The 20,734-nt window shown below is 39.2% G+C and overlaps 1 protein-coding gene across 4 annotated transcripts in view; it reads right to left on the bottom strand.

Moving 5' to 3' along the window:
• Positions 1-20,734, bottom strand: part of ANO6 (anoctamin 6) — a 75,338-nt gene that overhangs the window by 42,619 nt on the left and 11,985 nt on the right. For all 4 annotated transcript variants that reach the window (XM_035544111.2, XM_035544110.2, XM_035544108.1 and 1 more), the window contains exon 2: positions 4,496-4,572. Coding sequence is in view for 2 of the 4 variants with exons in the window: in XM_035544108.1 (XP_035400001.1) it covers positions 4,496-4,572 (77 nt within the window). In the remaining 2 variants the exon portion in view is untranslated. The remainder of the gene's footprint in view (positions 1-4,495; positions 4,573-20,734) is intronic.

Here is a 20,734-nt window from a genome sequence, read left to right as displayed (position 1 = left end):
GACATGTTTATTTCTTTCTACAGGCCTCAGGAACCTTCTCCTCCAACCAAGTAATTAAAAAGGAAACACATGATATTACCAGGATATCACGAAACATCATTGTTCGTAAAGCGCGTTGAGCTTATCTGGTGGGAATGTTACAGAAATGTAAAGTTCTTCTTATTACAGCGGCTATTTCACAAGATCTGTAATTACTTTACATTCTGAGTGACCAAGAGAGACAACTGCTCTGACACCAAGACCAACAAAGTATTTGCTTCCTCAGGATATAAATTTATTTGCATACCACATGAAACTAACGTTGGTGTGTCTCCATAGGGCAATAAAACTGTAGTGCATTTAACATTTTTCCTTGTGACTCACATTTGCTAATAAAAACAGAGGGCTGTGTCAGTTCTGTTTTTAGCAACAATGAGATTATTAGCAAGATCACAATCAGATGTGTTTTTTCTGTACCCCAACATGCAAAGACGTTTTTGGCATGTAGTAAATCGAAGCAAACCGAGACTGAAGATTTTGTGCAAAGTGGAAATACACGGGGTGTCATTGCGGTCATATATTTCTGTCAGCAGAAAGCAGTTGGGAACTGGCCAGGCATTGGGAAGCCTCATCCCCGGAGCTAACTTTAGATGAGACACCCACTGGACTTCCTGCCTGAGCCTGCGTGCAACTGCTGGCTGCAAGAGGAATTCCAGCTACTCTTGATTACAGACAGACCAAACGTCCTAAATTTTGAACAAAGGTAAAGACAGTACTCCCCTGAAAACCCTCTTTTCAGCACCTCTCACCCTTTTCTGGATGCAGAAGCTGGGAAATTCACTCTTTCAGAATCCTCTGAAGCCTTCCCACTACAGAAATTGCACTTGAGGGGCAGCACTAACTCAGTGACTGCATGAGGCACCTAAGGATTTATGCCAGAAATGGCTGCCTGTCTCCAAGATCTGGAGTTCCAGCTTGAGAAACTGGGACATCAAGTTTTTCTAGAGGGCTTGGCAAGTCCTTTTCTTCAGAGAGCAATGCCTTCAGGCCCATATGTGACTACTTTGTGCTAATGCAAACAGGTTACAGACACCCCCCTTTGACACTGGGCAAATAAAAAAAGGTTGGATGCATGTAAACTTGTTAGCCTTGCACAGAAGCCCTATACTACAGTCAGGGGTAAAATCCAATTATCTAGGACCACATTAAGTTTCTCTAGTCATAAGACCTCTAATTCTTTTCCTGCATTTTCCTGCCACATTTACACCTTGCTGAAGTACTACAGACAACATCCTTCCTCACAGAATCTGGACTTTGTGGAGATTAATGTCCTACTCATGCTGAATGGGGCAGGGATCCCGTGACAAAGTTAGCATGTGATCCTGTAATTTGAGACAGCATCATAATAAGAACACGACAATTGTTATTAGTCGACAGCTTATTCAGTTTTGCCTTCTCCAAGATGAACTGCAAGATCAAATTCACAAAATACTTTCAGCTGGAAAACATAATCTAAGTTTAGAGAACTGGCACAGCACTTCCTTCAAATCTACAAACTATTCAGTTTTAGGTTAGACTTCCTATTCATAGAATCATAGAATATCCCGAGTTGGAAGGGACCCACAAGGATCATCGAGTCCAACTCCTGGCACCGCACAGGTCTGCCCAAAAGTTTAGACCATGTGACTCAGTGCACAGTCCAATTGCTTCTTAAATTCAGACAGGCTTGGTGCAGTGACTACTTCACTGGGGAGCCTGTTCCAGTGTGCAACCACCCTCTTGGCGAAGAACCTCTTCCTGATGTCCAGCCTAAACTTCCCCTGCCTCAGCTTAACACCGTTCCCGCGGGTCCTATCACTGGTGATTATGGAGAATAGGTCCCCTGCCCCTCCACTCCCCCTTGCGAGGAAGTTGTAGACTGCGATGAGGTCCCCCCTCAGCCTCCTCTTCTCCAGGCTGAACAGGCCCAGTGACTTCAGCCGCTCCTCGTATGTCTTCCCCTCTAGGCCCTTCACCATCTTCGTCGCCCTCCTCTGGACACTCTCTAACAGTTTAATGTCCTTTTTGCACTGTGGTGCTCAGAACTGCACACAGTACTTGAGGTGAGGCTGCACCATCGCAGAGTAGAGCTGGAGTGCAGAGTAGAGCGGGAAGCGCAGTTTCTATTTCTAGCTACACCTGAGTGAATTAGCACACATCTATCTCATGGGCAGGCTTGGTAGAACCGAATTTTATTCAAGCTTTCTGGCCACTGAAAGTGACCGGTGGCAGACAAGGAGGCTGTGACGTGGAAGGAGCAGTGTGGAAAAGATGCTGCTAAAACTGAGCAGAAATTACAACTGCTGGTAAACACGAGTAACCAAAAATAAAAATTGATTTTGACAGTTGATTTTTAGTAGAAATAAAAATAAATTCTACCATGACTGCTTACAGGAGACTGCTCTAACCACAAGGTATACGACACTCTGTTTGTTCTGATGCTACCTCATTTCATATAAATACATAAAAAATAAAATTCATCGAACCACAAAAAGAGTCTAAGGAGGATTTTTATAACATGTTAGTCAGGGCCCTCAGTAGGGATATGTAAGGTCTTGGTTCCACTGCATGCTCCAGAAAATGATTAAATATTTTTTCCAGAGACCAAAGCAGCATCAAATGAAGAAAACTCTGTCACAATTCTCAGAGGCAGGGTCAGGTGGGTATTCAGATCCCAGAAGGAAACTCAGTTTCTGGTAGATTTAGCATTTGTTTCCTACAGCAGAGGCAGGAACAAAACCACCACAACCCTTCACTATGACAAGTACTTTTCCAGCTAAGGTCTGAAGCAGCTCCCCTACAGCTCTGGTGCACCTTGGTGTACTTTGGGCTAAATCTATCCCTTCATTTACACTGCTTTCCAAACTCTATCACTATGGAAACTGTTTCTTTCTTCTATGATTCTGTTTCCAATTTCAGTTTGATATGAAGCAAAAGAGCTTTCTCTTTGGTGGCCAGGATGAAAAATAAATTATCTAAACAGCTCCATTCATAGTATCTACATATAAGACAAGGCAGGCTTAATCCAAATGCCTGAATATGAATGTTTGATTTCCATCTCACAACTTTTTAGCTCATTTTTTCTTGTATGGTATGCTCTTCTGGATGTATGAAGAAAACAGCATACTTCCTCATACACAAATAAATCAGCAGGATCTGTATCTCCACATACATAATACAGTTCTCCTCTGTGCAAACTGAAAGGGTAGCTAATATCATCAGCAGCAGGCTGTCATTCCTTGAATAGTATTTAGTAGACAGCAGTGAGAGAAATGCACAAGCCATCTCAGTTACTTGTAAATAGTCAGTTTACAGGTCAATGTTTTGGACAGGGCTGTCTGGGAACCAGCTCCAGCTCTCATTACTTGGTGGCACCATTGCAGCAGTTTCTTGAATGGATTCCTGTATGCAAAAACCATCACCAGCTCAGGTGCTCAAAATTAATTGTCCCAGCAAGTAACTCTTGACACTGTTTAACCTGTTCCTTTAATCTTTGTCCTCCCATGACACTGACCCACTTGTAGATATAGCCTGAATAGGCAATACACACCTAAAGCCAATGACGCTGACCTCTGTCATTAGAGAAATGAAGTACAGAGATGTCTTTTTTGATTTCTGTGGGGCTTTTCCAATAGCTTTAGGATAAGTATATGATTTTATACCTTTTTGAATCCAGGCTTATAGCTCCCTGTGCAACTGCAGGCTGCACTTCTGTTGCACTAGGGGAAAAAATGAAGTTGGATTCATCAGCATGCCATTTGGGCATCAGGTTGGCAAAGCATGTGCCACGGCACACCCAGTGGCGGGTTTGCTGGAGTCAACTAGCTAGTCCTTAGAGAAAATGAGATCTGAGACAGGAGATCTTCATCTAGAGCCTGTTAGCTGCAGAAAACATTAGGTGAGCTGGGGAACTTTAAATTTGGCTAAGGGAATGGAGACCTCCAGGTCTTCTTCCTTTTTTGCCACCTAAGTCTCTGACTGGAGCAAGGCATTTCTTTTCCTCCAGGCCTTCTTTGAAGAAAGAGTCCTGAACTCACTTGTTGGCCAACGAATACCTGGGAGTGTTTGAATTTATAAAGTATATGTGTTTATATGTAGGGTGTGTTCTTATATTAATAGATATATTCATAGATATAGGAACACACAGAGAAATCCTATACATGCATACACAAAATTTTATATGTAGAAAGGAGGTGTATGTGTGTATATCAGTTTATAGTGAATACGTATTTGTAACTAATCTAGTGACCTGTCACTTTTAGTTGAGTTTGGTGACCGTGTCAACCTGTACTCTCACACCTGAGCCAATGACTTCAGGTATCTTTAGGGAAGTAGAGATACAGCAACTCAGATTCAGTCACGCAGATGAACTGTGTGTACTGCAAATGCAACAGAATGATATTCTGTTAGAACAGCTCTACCTGCTGTATACAAGAAATATTATCACTACTCATAGTTAAAACAAAGAAGTACCCACCCATTCTGGAGTATGAAGGTTTTGCTGCTCTGGCACAGTTCCGTAAGTGGGAATAATCACCTGGTTCAATTCCAAGACTAAAAATAAACAAACAAACAAAAAAAAGTCATTTTTTTTTTTTAATTAATGGTTTACAGAGAAGCCACTTTATTACACTTATTGTCTCAGAAGAATATTTGTCCCTCAGACTTCAGTAGTAACCAACAGGTAGCAAGAGAGCAAAACAGATTTCACCATGATGACAAGTTAATGTTTGGTGATCCTGCCAACCAACCTAGTGATGCCATGCACCTCTTTGCTAACGTGTTATTTAGTGTTTCAAAAAACTCTGTCTATAGACTAGCTGTAGTGAGTAGTATCGTTCCATGAATAAGAGGACCAGAACTGGCTCCACCCGAACAAATAACCCTAGCTCATGCTGACTGTACGTAGGCAACATTAATTAACAGTACCAGGGAATTTTTCAGAAGTCCAGCAATGAGTGTGACACAGCTAGTGATGCTTAAAAAAGTCACTACATAACAGGAATACCTTTCACATAACATAACGTCACAACTACAGGTTCAATGTGTATTGGTGCCCCAGTGGCTTTTTACCCGTTTCCCTAGTAATACCTGTTAGGAAACAAAACAAAACAAAACAAAACAAAGAAAAAAAAACAGAAAAACAAGAAACACCTGCAAACTAACTTGTTTTCCTGAAAATAAAGCACAAATTAGAAATGATCTTGTGAAGTATGCTACTTTGTGATACCATTGTCAATTATGCTGGAAAAACTGACTACATTATGCTGGGAAAACTGACTACCAGATGCAGCACTGGATGGATACCATACAAATTCATCCTAATAAAGCTCCTGGAAATAAATTACTAGAAGGTCTACAATTTCTGCAACATTTTGGCTTTAGTTTCTTAACAATTTGGGGGTGGGGAGGGGTCTTAAGTAGAGGTTAGGTAACATCCTGAAGCTGAAGATAACATCAAGTGGCTGAGGGGAAGACTGCTTTTTGCCTATGCTTAGTGGGTAAATGGGCCTCATGCTATTTTTAGATGCTTAAAATACAGCATCTGAAGTGTTTTAGCCAAGTCTGTCCTGCACTGAGGGAAAGGTCATGGATGTAAATGATACCCAGTGTTGTCTGGAAAGGATAGCCTCCAATTAAAAAAAACACTCCAATACTTCAAAACATAAATAAATAAAAAGTACTCGAAAATAATCTAATCTATACTACACTTAGAAGGATAATTAAATGCACATTAGTTACAATGCTAGAAACAACAGCATTTATATGCCTGAACTTTTTTTTGGCTTAAAAACTTCATTGATATGTAGCCAAATACATATAGAATACGCAATACTCAAGAATTTAAAAAATATATATTTTTTCCCTGATGATGTTCGCTTATACCAGCTGAAGATATGTCAAAACACTTAGAAATAGAGCACAACAAGATTGTGTTTGTTCAGCTCTACAAGTCAACAGAACTCCCTCATGGTTTCTAAGTGGCTAAATTCTCTGGTTTAAGTACAATTTCTTACAGTTTGGTAAGGACTTTGTTCCAGATGTTGAACTGTCCGTTTCCAGATCTCTACTGTGGTGATAGTGCATAATACGGGGAGGAGAACAAAGGAGCTCCGTGATTTTTTCCATCAACATAGCTTCAGAAACATCTGAGTCATAACCTCAAGGGTGGCCCAGTTGAATAACCAAAGTCTGTGACCTCCCAAAAGCATTAGAATCTTTAGAAACATTTGCCAGCATTTAAAAAGAAAGCAGTAAAATGTGGACTCGAGTAGCACACAAACATCGCATGCTGAGACCATAACGTGAGAACTAAGAAAACATGGGCACATCTCAGCTGTAAGATTGCTGTATCCGCACACCATTACATCTTAATGTGTTCAACTCAATCTAATGTGAGAAGGGAAAATACATACTCCCGATGTCAGTGTAATGGGCATCACCCTACTTTCCTTTGGCATCCTTTATTCTCTGTCTGGACACAAAGACATCCAAATACAAAGTGCTTCTGAAAACCCACAGAAGAGGGAATATTTCTGCTCACACATAATGGGTAGGGTGAAGGAGAAATATATAAGCATGTTGCTTTGAAACCTAAGCAACTGTTCTGAAACTCTGCATGTCATTACACAAGGCAAACAGATGTGGACAGCAACATCTCCAGACATGAAGACTTATGTCAGCCACTGAACTACAGTGACAAGAATCGTGCTTTGAAATGGCCTGTTCGTGAAGTCCCTGTGGTGTGCAAACACACCCTCCTCAGTGCTGTCTAGAAATTCCTTCAGCCAGAACTGAAAGGAAGGGGGAAACATGGCATTCACAGCAGGAAGGATAACTCCAGATCTCCCAAATCCTGATGTATCTGGGACTGGCAAGGAATATCCTCTGGAGAAATTTATACGTGAGTAAAATTTGCTTCTGCCTCAGTGTCTATGGCCACCATATCTTCCTCATAATATGGTAAATGTCAAGCATGCTTTATCATTTTATCAATATTTATAATTTTAACACATTTTTCACATGAAATACAGCCCAATACAATCCCTGGGCCATTGGTATAATGAAAGGACTCAAGCAAAAGGGGTTTGCTGTTCTCAGTTCTTCTAAGATATTAGCCCAGGACTTCTCTCAAATTCAGTGCAGCACTCCTTTGCCCTTCAGGACTGCCTCCCAAGGGACTCTGCCAACCAGCCTTCTAAACAGGCCAAAGTCTGCCCTCTGGAAATCCAGGGTGGCAGTTCTGCTAAACCCCCTCCTTACTTTTCCAAGAATCAAAACCTCTATTAATTCATGATTGCTATGCCCAAGACAGCCTCCAGTCTTCACATCACCCACAAGTCCTTCTCTACTTACAAGCAAAAATGTCTGTGTGGAACCAAAAATAAAGTGCCTTGACACTGCCTGAATGTGTGTTTAGGTCAGATGTATTCTGACAGTGGTTTGTTAGGACAGCTATTCCAATCTGAGCATTTGTGGTTTTGGCTGGAAGAGGTGATTCCAGTCTCTCAGAGAGATAGAAATGGTACCTGCAAAAACTCAGCTTTGCCAGAAAAGACTGCATCCACACAAAGTGCTTTTCCCTACCTCCAAACTCACTCCATTTATTTCTCCCACCTCCCTTCTAGCATTATAATAAGACCAGTTTGAAGAAGAGAGGACATGAAAGAAAACTGCACCAAGAAAGTCTGGGGATGGACATTATGAAATACTTTCTAACAGTGAAAACAGTAGAACAGACTGCCTAAAGAGGCAGGTGGGGTCATGTGACATCTTCAACATCAGAGATTCTTCAGCACAGATTAGTTAAATGTGCTGGAAAATTCCGAGCCAAGTTGAACATGGCTTGTACCTTAGGAGGATGGCCTGCATTAGCTTTTGAGCTCCTTTGCAGACCTCATAGTGTTCTCATAGTTGTGGCCAAAAAGATATTTTATATTAAAAAGCATTTCTGCTGATATATTTCGTCTTCGGAAGCATTATCACTCCTGTTAATATTTGGGTCAGAGCTCATCAAGTGCAGATGCTTATAACATTCTACCACTTAGCCAGTAAATCAAAGGAAGTGTAAGGGAGCAAAGAAATCTACCAGATTTGTGCTGGCATACTCTGACTTTAACTGACTGATACATCATTTTCTACCTTCAAGCAATTATAGGAACATATGCTTTTGTCAGAACATTTTATCTAATTTCTTTTAATTGTAATAATAGATTTTGAGTTCCTGCTTAGTGACAATAGTCGGTCTTTGTTCTTACACAGGATGCTGATTGTTGTAAAAATTTGAAGTACTAAATCTGTGCATGCTACTTTACAAGAACATCAATAGAACTAGGGGTAATGGTTTTAAAAGAAAGGAGGGTAGATTTAGATTAGACATTAGGAAGAAGTTCTTTACTATAAGGGTGGTGAGACACTGAAAAAGGTTGCCCAGAGAAGCTGCGAATGCCCCATCCCTGGAGGTGTTCAAGGCCAGGCTGGATGGGGCTCTGGGCAACCTGGTCTAGTGGAAGGTGTCCCTGCCCATGGCAGGGGGGTGGAATCAGATGATCTTTAAGGTCCTTTCCTATCCAAACCATTCTGTGATTCTATGATCTCAGTAGTATCTGAAACCCACTACAAGCTGGAATTACAGTCTGGAAAATTGAAACTAAGCCCAGATTTTTTACTCCATCTTCTGAAAGATAAAATTGGGAGGGCATCGTACAGAGCAGTTGGGGCCAGTAATTAATTTTATGGAGTTCCTGCGTTTTGCAGAATCTCAGGTGTTGAAAAAAAAAAAAAAACATAATAAAACTACACAGCCCTAGGAACTGCTTTCATTTAGAGCCTGCTTTATAACAATTCATGTGAAGATAAGGAACAAATTCAAGAGATAGCAGCCAAACACTACACTGTGACCTCACATACAAGAGGCTGTCTGATAAGGCACAACCTTTTCCCAGCTGCCCACAGACTAGTCCGCAATCCGGGATACTGAACGGCACTGCCAACATTTCACACCTCACCTCAAATGTGCCCATACAGAAGTACTAACAAGTCTGTGTTAATCTCATGTTCTCCTTTACAGCCTGTGTCCATTCCACACTTTGGGGCAGGCCAAGGGATGAATCCTTCTGTTGAATCTATGAGTGGTTTGATTTATGAGCTTTACGGGCTTTGCTTTCTCACAGGTTCGCCAACATTTCTGACTAGATTGAATAAAGACCCTAAAATTTCTTAAGAGGCAGAGTAAAATGTCTAGTCTTCGCCTTAGTAATTTGATTTTGACTGTGAATTGTTCTGGAAGTTCAGCAATCTACCAATTGAATAATTCAATTTCAAAGGCTTTCACAAATAATACTACTAGCAATTTCTACCTGTTACTATGGCAGAGGTGAGAGACGATCACACACTGATAGACATGGAAGCTGCTCTCCCTTTTGAATAAATATAAAGAAGAATTAAACCTTTCCTTGGAGTCTGAATAGTGAAATAATAAGAGCCACTCAAGACACAAGTAATGGGGGTAAAAGTTTTTTGAGAGTGCAAATTAAGAGGCCTGAGAACAGGGAAAAAGCAATACTCAGAAGGGAAAAGAAAGATGTTGTCCAAAAAATACTAATGACAAGAAAACCGCAAAGATATTGAATAGGCTGATGTTTGAAAAGACCGCTGGGCTTGGTTCTATAAGCAAAGACATTGCCAAACATGCCTGAGGCTGCCAAACTTTTTGTGCCGAAGAAATTCTTGGCTATCATTGATTTCTTCTCTAATGGAAATAATCAAAGGTGAAAAGGGGCAGCAGCAGTCTCTAAGCTTGAAAATCACCTACATAAGCCAATCTAATAGACAGAGAATTGTTCTGAGAAGCAAGAATGGTTTTACAACACCAAACTCATAGCACCTGTTGCTTCACTTCCCTCAACAAACCTGTGAGACATTGCAAAGGACAAGATTTTAGCCCTGGCACTGAATATGGTACCTCTTAAGCAACCATGCCTGCAAAGCCAGGAAGCAATGTCTAGAGTCCTGCCAGAGCTACACCATACAGCTTCTTAAGAACTGGACAAATCCTGGTAGGGTCTCCTTACCTCAGCACTCTGCAGCTGTGTTAGCTGAAGACCGGTTTTGTGATACCATCACTCATAGGAACCTGAGAGGCAAGCAAGCAAGAAGCCCCACCTCACAGGTCCTGCATCAGAAGCCACAGGAAAGCATGAAGGAAAATCCTGGATATGAACTGAGTCCTGCAGTGAATGAAAATTGCTTTGAATCCCACTTTCTAATCAAATCAACTTGCTTTCACCTTATTTCTCAAAAAAGAACAAACTCCTGCTGTCTTACATAAAACTAATGTTTCAGAGAGAATCATCTTCTCAAAAGGACGGCTATAGACATATCCAAGACAGAGTACCACATGAGGAAATGGCAGCCACTGTCTGTATCAAAACTGTGGAAATAATAATGAGCGGAGAGCATCATTAGCAGGTAAATGAGGCTAAAGAGCTGGAGTAGTCTCTGACTCCCAGAAGGGAACTGAAGTGAAGCCACCATCCCAAAAGGGACTTAATGTAGATGTCAGCTTTCTTAAGAAGAACATCCAGCTCTCTGTCCCTTGGTCCAACTGTAGTAAAATAATGATATTGAAGTAGAAGATTCTGTCCTGGCTTTTGAGGAGAGAAGGGGGAAGAAAGGGTACAGACAAATTTATGCCATGTTGTTTTAAATGCTCTGGAAGATCAAAGAGGAGAACAGGAGTTGCCTGGCTGAAGAAGGATTTTGCTTTTCTGATTCTTAACACTTACCCAGAAAATGAAGATATTCTAAACTTGAATATGAGCTCCCAGGCTATGAACAAAGAAAGGTTTGATTATGTGGTATTTAAACTAGACAAAAAACTGTGTTCCTTCCTGTTAATTTATATCAGATTTTATATCTTTCCCCATATACATTAATCTAATAGCTATTAATTAAAAAGCCTCCCAGAACTGATCACAATTTGTTTTCAGGGCTGATCTTTGCATAAATTATTTTTGCAGTTCAAGTAAAACCATTGCAAAAGTGGAATTTTTCTGGAAACTGAAACTGTTGGACTGATATGCTGTTTTTTGACAGCCAAAATCTTTTTTCCTAGTGCAGAGTACTTCTTTATTGTATTTTATTTTTAATGTTCAGTTCAATCTATAGGAGTTCTTTCAGATCTAAGAAACTGTAGGTATTGAAAAAGCAGGAACATGTATTTTCCTTTTAAAATCTCATGAATCAAAGAAAGTGAGAGACAATGAGATCTAGAGTTCTAAAACAGAATTAATCAAGGCACCCAACTTCTCTGAACTACTTCCCTTGTTTAAAAATTGGTCCTAAACATAAACTATTCCTGATGGTCTTGATTCTTATATACCAACCCACATATAAGATAGTATAATTTAATCACCTGACAATTTAAAAAACAATGATCAGAGCTCTGTCTGTGTTGAAGTGACTGTTGCAGACTAGGTGTTCTCTGGGATAAAGGCTTTCCACCACTCACATGTGAGGGCAGCCACTAGGATCATAGGTTATGAATGGTTTCACTTCAGTCCACCAAAAGACCATTGTCTTGCACTTAGTTGGATCCATTCTTTTAAATTCAGTTATTTCACTGGAATATTTTTTATTTTGATTTCATATTTATGGACCTTATTTGAAGAATATATGCTACTAAAATTTCTTAATTTTTCTAAAAAAAAAAGTATATATTTAAAGTAAAATTGAATTATTTTCATAACAAACTATACATTATAACCTGTTGTTTAGAGTTAATAAGAGATCTATACAGCTGCTGTCGGTGTGGAAGTCCTATGGTTGCCTATGGATTTACAGTACATGAGAAAACTGATGATAATTAGTAATGCCAAAATGAATTTCCAAGCTGTCAAAAAATTATGTTTTGTGCAGTCACACAGAGCAGATATAGTATTGTCAAACCGAAACCTAAACTATGCCACATAATAAGAAAAACATTGATTTCAATTTCTGATGTACAAGTATGTCCAATACAAAGTTATACATATACTGTTGTACTACAAAGAAAGTAAAGTGGCTGTCTTGGAAGATGATTCTTGTTTGAAAGCCTATTCTTTCCATTCAGTTATCTTTTCTTACAGCTGTGCAAACAAAGTTTTGGGAACATGTGGTATGACTTTCAAAAATAAATACCATTCCATGACTAACCCTAAACAGAAATCATGTTCACTTGGTAATATAATAGAAAGAGCACTGCTAATCTAACACTCTGCTTCCTGAGGCAGCCAGCCCAGAGTCGAAGTAGCTCACCAAAAAACCTATGTAATTAGCAGACACTTACAGAACAACAAATTAGACTTTGTGGAAATTTTTTTGTTGATAGCAGTGCCTAAACATTCAAGAGGAATCGAGTTGGAAGATTTACGGGCTCAGTAACCAAATTTTCAATCAGTTCTTATGTATCCAGAGCTCAAATGGACAAAAAGATCACTTTCTACTGAAAATGGGACTCTTGTCCAAAACCTGTGGCAGAAATCCCACATTTCTGTGAGACCTGGATTAGCCCCAGCTTCACTTTGGAAAACAAACATTGGGCTAATGTCTTTTTAGTTACAATTCTGTGAATCCAGAGTAATCCACTGAAATGCAAATGCTGGCTCCTGGTTCTCACTGCTGCAGAGCACACCAGAGCCCAACAGTCCATGTACATTCCTCAGTTGCAAGTACAACGAACAACAGCTGACTGTAAATCAGTGCAGAAATGTTGCTAATTAGACTTAATTAGACTTTTTTTTTTTTTAATGAAACTAAACAATTTCAGTTTATCCACCACCATCTGAAATGGCTGTTGATAAGAATTATTTTGGCTTTCATCTATCAATAGGCACTATATAGATAAAGAAATAATTTTTCGTTTTAGAATGTTTTTAGAATTACAGCTAACTATAATTTTAAATGAGATTCGGTATACTTTTTCTCCATGTACTGGCTGTAGACATGTCAAATAGCAAGCTAGCTTTGTCAGAATATAAAGTAATGGAATAAACTGCCTAAGCCAGAATGCTTCAGAGTGATAATCTTTCCATGCATTATTTTCAGGTTGGAATATGGGCTTGAATCCTTCTCTTTCTTCCACTTACCGCCTTCCACCTTTTAATAACCTGTTAAATGACTTAACTATACTAAAATTATGCAACATATGATTCTTCCTATTTTTTTTTTCAGTTAGGAGCTTTTTGTTTTAATTGTATAGGGAGTCAGGTAGGAAACTGCAGTAATGTTGGCTGTTAAATGAGCCTATTTTATGCTGGACTCCAACTATGTCACATTGTCGTATACTGAAACATCCATATGCACATACTTTATTTCCTTCATTTTTAACAATAGTGCAAATGTTATTATTCCTGCTGCCCAAACTGCAAATTCTTCTAGTCTCTAGGGTTAAGAAAAATAACTACCTCAATCCCATTAAGTACATAACACGTAAAGGATCACCTGGGTCACTGAGTGAAGCAGCAACACCTTAAAGGCAACTCTAATTTTTAGTTGCGTTCATAAATTCTGAGAGAAATTCTTCTCTACTTGGAATAATCTGTTTAAGGCTAAAAAAGTGATCAAGAGGAATGGGATTTTTTTTTCTTTCTTTCCTTTTTTTTTTTTTTCCTCTTGCAGTGAATGAAATCCAGGTGGCAGAGAATGATATCCACTAAGTCTAAAAATGCAAAGGGCATATGGACAGATTTGCAGAAGGTGTTGGGCATGTAAAGTTACAGATAAATTCCTGCTGAGATATTTACTCAAGAGTGTCCAAGCACACCGACAGTTTTATGCCTAATTATATCAAACACATACAAGACACAGCATGTGGCCCTCAGTGACCAGAATCAATACTTCAACTTCATTAACTAATCCTTCAATTTCATTAACTACAGTTAATATTTCCCTTGCTTAATTAATTTAAATGCAAAATGTTTTACAAATGTACTTTCTTCTTATGTACACAGCATATCTAATATAACTAATAAACACGTTTAAATGTTGTTTTGCACCATGGTTTATTAACTCTACTTACCAACAAAATGTATCTTAATACAAATTCTGAGTAAACAGTAGTTATCTATTAGATAAGAAAGAAATCATTTAACAGCAAATTAAAACTCAAAATGTGCATTGAGCTATATACCTGCTGAAACGAGCATACGTCTTTGGAATTAAATAAAGGATATAGGGACCTCAAACAGGATTTGGGAGTAACCAAAACAGTCAGGACTAGAACTATGAACCGCAGCTGCAGGCTAAGAGAAGCCTTCCTACGTGACTGTAATGCACTGCAGGCATTTCCCCGCTGGGTCACCAGGGACCGGACTGGGTGTAGCCCCAGTTGTGCCCTCTCAGTTCACAACATTGTTATTAAGCAGAATGCAACTGTTTTTACTGTCTGAGCTACTCTACTGATCCACAAAAACAAAACAAAACAAAAAACACCAAAGCTCTTTCTCTTAGGAAGATTTTTAAATATAAATTGAAAACATGATTAAAAACTGTACACAGGTTACCTACTTATTACAACCTAAAAGTCTAAACTAAAGTAAATTAAGTCACTCAGTTTAATCATTCTGTTTTGGCTAATACTACATGACATGGCAGAATCCAGTTTTCAGTTTTTCAAAAAAAATAAAAATAAGTAGAAATTTAAAGCTTAATATGTCAAGTTAGAAGATTAACAGCTCCAAACTCAAACTCACAAACACTGAAGGTGTTCAAGACTTGTTCAAGACTGTCATCAGCGATGCCTATATTAAGGAAGACGCAGGAAGGAACTAGATCCTTGTCTTCCCAGTTCAAACATGTTTCTTCCTACGTAAAAGGTAAAAGGTGCGCCATACCACTTGATCCATGATAGGAGATGGATTTTAAAATTTAAATTTTAAAGCACAGGAAATATTTTTTTTGTTATAAAACCCAAGTTGCTATACTTTCTTCTTCAGGACCATATCTCACTTTTTATACCAGATGGGGTTGCAGTGAGGGCGAGTCCAGGTTTGGTCAAGGATGAGGAATTGTCTGTTTAGAGATTTGTTTTTGCATAAGTTGGGTGGGATATAGAGACTGCAGGAAGACGGAAAGGCAGAAGGATTATCAGACTGTCAGAGCACGCAGCCTTGGAGAAATGGCCTATGTCCCAGCTTCAGCATCTGGTATACATGATGCTGACCAAGCTGCTTGAGCAATGTTTTGCCTCGCTTTCCCCAGCAGAATTATTGAGCTAACTGGCCAGGGTGCTACAACCAGCAAGCTCAGCACTGTTGCAGCAGAGCTGAGCATTTGTCACTAAGTCAGTTGCAGAAGTACGGAGCAAGAGTACTTGGAATAGCAAGACTTGGAAATGAAATTTTATAAAAATCACCACAAAGCACTTGTGATTGGTCAGCATTTAGCAACTTCGTATGAAGGTTTGTCAGCCATAAACACAGAATGGTGATGCTACTAGGTTGTATAGAAGTGCTTGAAAATGATTTATTTTCATGTGGACCTGCATGGATGTGTCACAGGGAGGCTTGCTGGTGGCATGTGGGTCTTAGTCTAGTGCCCCATTGCAGATCTCATTCATGTGAATGCTTCACATTCCTCACTTCTTATCACTTAAGCACCCTGCATTCCTATCACCAGTCTGGATTGCTGAAACTCCAGCCCTCCCTAAATGGGAAGTTAGGCAACCTGACACATCTCTTTTGGATACAATGCTCAGATACACTAAAAGCATCCTAGAAACACAGAGGAAGAGACGAATAAAAATACACTTGCTGTGCAAGGCTTGGATAATCTGAGTTAAACATGAGTTAAACATTGGAGCCATGCTCTTAATGAGAAAGATAAAAAGAAATCTTCACTTACTACCAGTTTACTGAATGAAGCAGGGGACTTAAGAAGAATAAAAGAACAGCATGATTGTGTAATTAAAAAGTGTAACATGCATACAAACAAATGGCAGGAAAATTGAAGTTGCCTCGGCAACGTTAATTCTGACATTGCCCAACTTATAAGTGCTTGACTTTGCAACCTTAATGTTAACATTTTTTAGACATAATATATAACTAGCCACAGCCAATTAGGGATGCTATGGCTCCTGTTGGTAACCCATAATATTTACATTTAAATTTGGAGAAAGATTACTGCTGGCTATACTGTATTATTTAATTATACAGTCAGTTTAGAAATTAAATTATATCTGAAGCATTTGAGAGATTCCCTTGAGCAGAAGTGATGGAACAATTATTACTGCAATTTGGCATGAGGAAACTGCTGTAAGTCTGGAATTTCACCTAATCAGACAATTTGATTAGTGGTCCTTGTGTAGGAGCACTCTGCAGTACTGATGAGTAATTTCAAAAGTGTACTGTAAGAAAAGTAATCATAATAACTATGCAGACTTTTCCTTAGCAACCTGTGTATCAAATTTATTAAGTTTTAAAAATCAGTTCAGAATAATGTAATTAGCGTAAATTCAGTACCATGATGGAAAAACAAAACAGTATATTTTAGCTTATGGCAGTCACTATCAATACGAAGCTCTGGATTCTGCTGACAATTCAGTTCATGATACTCAACAACTACAGCTAGGCGATGTCTGACAGCTATGTGCTAAACAGCTGTGACTTTGAAGATACAGAGGTTTCTAAATTAATTTCTGAGAAAAGAGGCATTAACGGGAAGGATGCCTGATGGTGGCATTATCTTGAAAAGCTTGTAACATTATCAGCCCTTATTGGGACTACTGATCTGTGACCTGTCTTGTGAGCCTGATTTGTGATTTGTCCTGTCTATCCACCATAAGAAGAAAACTCACTGCTTGCCTGTGGTAATTCAGCTACAGATCTTAGCCCTAGTTCCTGTTTTTGTTGTTGTTGTTGTTGTTTTTTGGGGGGAGGGGGGTGTCTTTGACAGAGCCTACGCCCCCATTTCTCAACTTTATTTTACAATGGAGTCTTTGGCCAGCAGCTTGCAGTCTGTCCATGTTCTTGCCTTGTCTTGCCTTTTGACTATAAGGCTGTCCACTAGTTTTGTACAAGATCAGTGTTTTTTAAGAAACACAGTGTTTGTGAAGCCAAAGAATAACAGGAACAGGAAAGAACACTAGACTGTACTTATAGATCATCTTAAAGGTCTACTTAGCCCAGTTTCCAGTCCCCAAGAGTGGCCAGTGATACTCTGGGTCAAAACAGTCATTCCATGTCCCAAAGTGTAAGATGAGGGCACTGACTTAGTCAAACTCTCAAAGTACATGATCACAAAGAAACAATACCTTTTTGTTTTAAATGATCTATTTTAATTCATGTATTTCTCTCTATGTCTTTTGAACCTGCAACTATTTCTTACACCTCTTGGCAGTTTGAAGAGTGAGGACCCATAAGTTTTGATTCCCCTCCACTCTATGAGGTGCCTCAGTAGAAATCTGAGATGTATTACCTGTTGCTACACACTCTGAGGCAGACACCATAGATACCTGCGAAAAAAGATCAACAGTGCTTCCTAGGGGATAGCAAGCACTTTTTGAGTGAGTGCTTGATGTGCAATGACGTTAATCATATATTAGGTATCTACTTATTATCTTACCTTAAGATTTATGCTTATTTATAAGCAACACATATAGTAGGATAACTCCCTGGGTAATGTCATACTTCAGATCTCAGTGTGGGCACCTAAAATCATTGCGAATGTTTCAGAGCTAACAGTGGAGGCAGCTTTAGGCCCACCAAAGTAAACACATGATAGTCTGGTGTAAAGTGCCCTTTGTAGTTTTTCTTTAATACTTGTTGCACCTTCCCAGAATATTGGCCATCATAGAGTGATTAAATTCAATCTTAGAACACATCAGGAAAGAAGGCAAGTGCATTTAAAAGTGCAAGCCTCCTTTTGATTTGCTGGTAGGATAAAAACATGGAAAATATGTATTTTGCTAGCTTATCTCAGGAGGAAGCAAAAAGAAATAAGGACTACACACTAAATATGCTGATGAAAAATAAGTGGCTTTGAATCTTGGGTACTATTCAGTTATAACAAAACCAAGCAGCAAGAATAAAAAGAAGTAAAAAGCCAAACAGAAATTCTTTTGTTTTCCTACTCTTTCATGTACACCACAGTGTAATCCCACAAAATCTTGAAGAGAAGAGAAGAGAAGAGAAGAGAAGAGAAGAGAAGAGAAGAGAAGAGAAGAGAAGAGAAGAGAAGAGAAGAGAAGAGAAGAGAAGAGAAGAGAAGAGAAGAGAAGAGAAGAGAAGAGAAGAGAAGAGAAGAGAAGAGAAGAGAAGAGAAGAGAAGAGAAGAGAAGAGAAGAGAAAGGGGTGTGGGCGGGAACACAGGGGGAACCCTTTGGAATGTATGGAAAGACAATTTACTTTGGTGTCTAAAGAGTCCTGCTAAACTGTTTTATTATGGTATGAATATATCAGATGGCAGTAACCTAGGTAAGAGCCATAGGGATTGCTCTTTTTGTATAGCATTACAGATTTTTATGAACTTACAACCAGTACTGAGAGATCCAGCCATACTTTTCTTAGCAAACTAATTTCTACTGAGACATTAATCTAATTATTTAGAACCATGAAAGAGGATGAAAGGAAAAAAAAACATTTTTCAGGTGAGGAACATAAAGCAGCCTCTACGGTTACCTTTCATTTAAGCTTAGGTAAGACTGCTTACATACCTTATTGTAACAGTAGGCCAAAAGTGAGCATGCTGGGCTGTTAAGAGGCTAGGCATAATCCCTTGATAGTGACCATGCTAAATTTTGTTTTATTTTTAAGAAGAGATCACAGTGACTTTACTGCATGGTCTACTTTTTGTGTGGAAGGGGAATAAAAATGACCTTTCGAAATGTATGAATCCAGCTCATAGGCTGTAAGGCAAGAAGGTAGCAGTGAGGCCATCTGATCCCTGTAACACAAACCAGAGCAGTTCACCTCCCATCTCTTGTGTCAACTCCAACTTCTGGCTGAAGAAGAACAAACTTCTCCATTCCAAAGATTTTTAGTGAATTGCAAACTGGTAGAAAGATATCAAGAAGGAGATCTCTAGAAACTGACAGCAAATTAGGATCCAGTAAATTAACACAAAAAATCTTCTATTTACACTTCATTCTAGTTATGTAATTCACAAAAAAAAAAAAAAAAAAAAGTTCTAGAACATAAAATCACGGGATGACTCTCCTCTCTCTCTTTGCTGCAGGCTGGCACTTTGCCTGTGCAGGCTGGACACTTAGGGCATCTCATACCATTTCTGACCTATGTCTGAGGGACATTTGTCTTTGGTGTTCATGTGGAGTTGAGCTTGGCACTCCAAAGGCCAAGAGAGAATCGCTGACACTAAGGTGCCAGAACAGAAAGGTGTGAAGAACAGTGAAGGAGATGAAAAGGAACTGAAGGACTCCTCCTGAAAAGAAAGAGGATTTCTCTGGAGTTTATTTCTGCATGCAAGATGTTCCTCAGGAAAATCCTGATGAGTAGAAGGGTCACTGGGTTTGTTCCGTGAACCATACCCAGTGACAGACATGGAAATGCCTTGATGGACACCTTCAGTCTTGTCTTAGAGTACAGGGTAAACATCTATACCCCAAAACATTTAATTAAACTCCCCTCCATTCAGAGGAAAGGAACAAAAAGAAAGAACAGGTTACACCAACCACAACTGTAATATGGAGTACTGTTGTTTCAACAGATATTTATACTTCCATCATGAATAGCTTTGGAAAAACTGGAAGAAAAAAAAAAAACAAACACCAAAAACCCACTGAAATAAAAACCAACACTGAATAATAATATACAGTCTCTGGGGGCTGAGACTGCAGCATTTACACACTTAAATAACTTTATGGATGTTGACAGTTCCACTTAACTCAAAAGTGTTCTCATGTTTGTGTAACAGGCTTGTCATATGTCCCTACACAGGCTGGTGCACAGGGATGAACAGCAGCCTGCTGCTCCAGAAGCTTATGCTGTTGTGTGAGCAAACTGCAGGGAAACCTGTAAAAAATCAGGATTCCTACCATGGGCTGAGTAAAGGAAATTTTGGCAATGTAACACCTACCAGTAGCACTACATGACTTGGGTCCAAACATCATCAAATGTAACTGGTTATGTGTGTTTTCTTTGCCCAAGACATTTCAGATGAGCAGTTAGTGAAATATAATTTAACTCAGCTCTGTTAAACCAAAATATTGGTTTCTATAACAGACATCTGTACAGGTTTAAACAGGTATATTTAAAATATAGTTATTGTAAGAGGTACAAAGGATAAAAACAAGAAGCGGTGTAAGCTGTTGTAAGCAGGTAAGACTTCCCTGTCTAGACCATGTGTGCCCAGGACCTGGCCTAACAAACATGTATTTCTGAACACTGATTTGCTGAAGGACTGTAACTAGCGGGGATCGTATAACTAACCCTCTGGTCAACAGTATGATAAGTTATTTTTTCACCTGCTCCAGAGCTGAAGTACATTATTCCACAACTGCACCTGCATTTCTGCCAGTCTCAGACTGCCTTCTATAGCCTGAAGACCTTTTCTTCATTTCTTAATGTTTTATTTTTTTTATTTTTATTTTTTAAATTCCAGAGCAACCAAACCAAACCAGCTGTCCTTAGGCAGGAAGCTTATAAGAACAAATAAGCCACTTTTGCTTTTGCCATGCAACAGACTTGCCAAGATCAACCCCAAGAATACTGTCAAATGACCG

This window comes from Cygnus atratus, chromosome 1 (genome assembly GCF_013377495.2).
Source record: "Cygnus atratus isolate AKBS03 ecotype Queensland, Australia chromosome 1, CAtr_DNAZoo_HiC_assembly, whole genome shotgun sequence".
In the NCBI taxonomy this organism is placed as follows: Eukaryota; Metazoa; Chordata; class Aves; order Anseriformes; family Anatidae; genus Cygnus; species Cygnus atratus.
The sequence above is the reverse complement of the archived record's forward strand: the minus strand, read 5'-3'. Positions and strand labels throughout refer to the sequence as shown.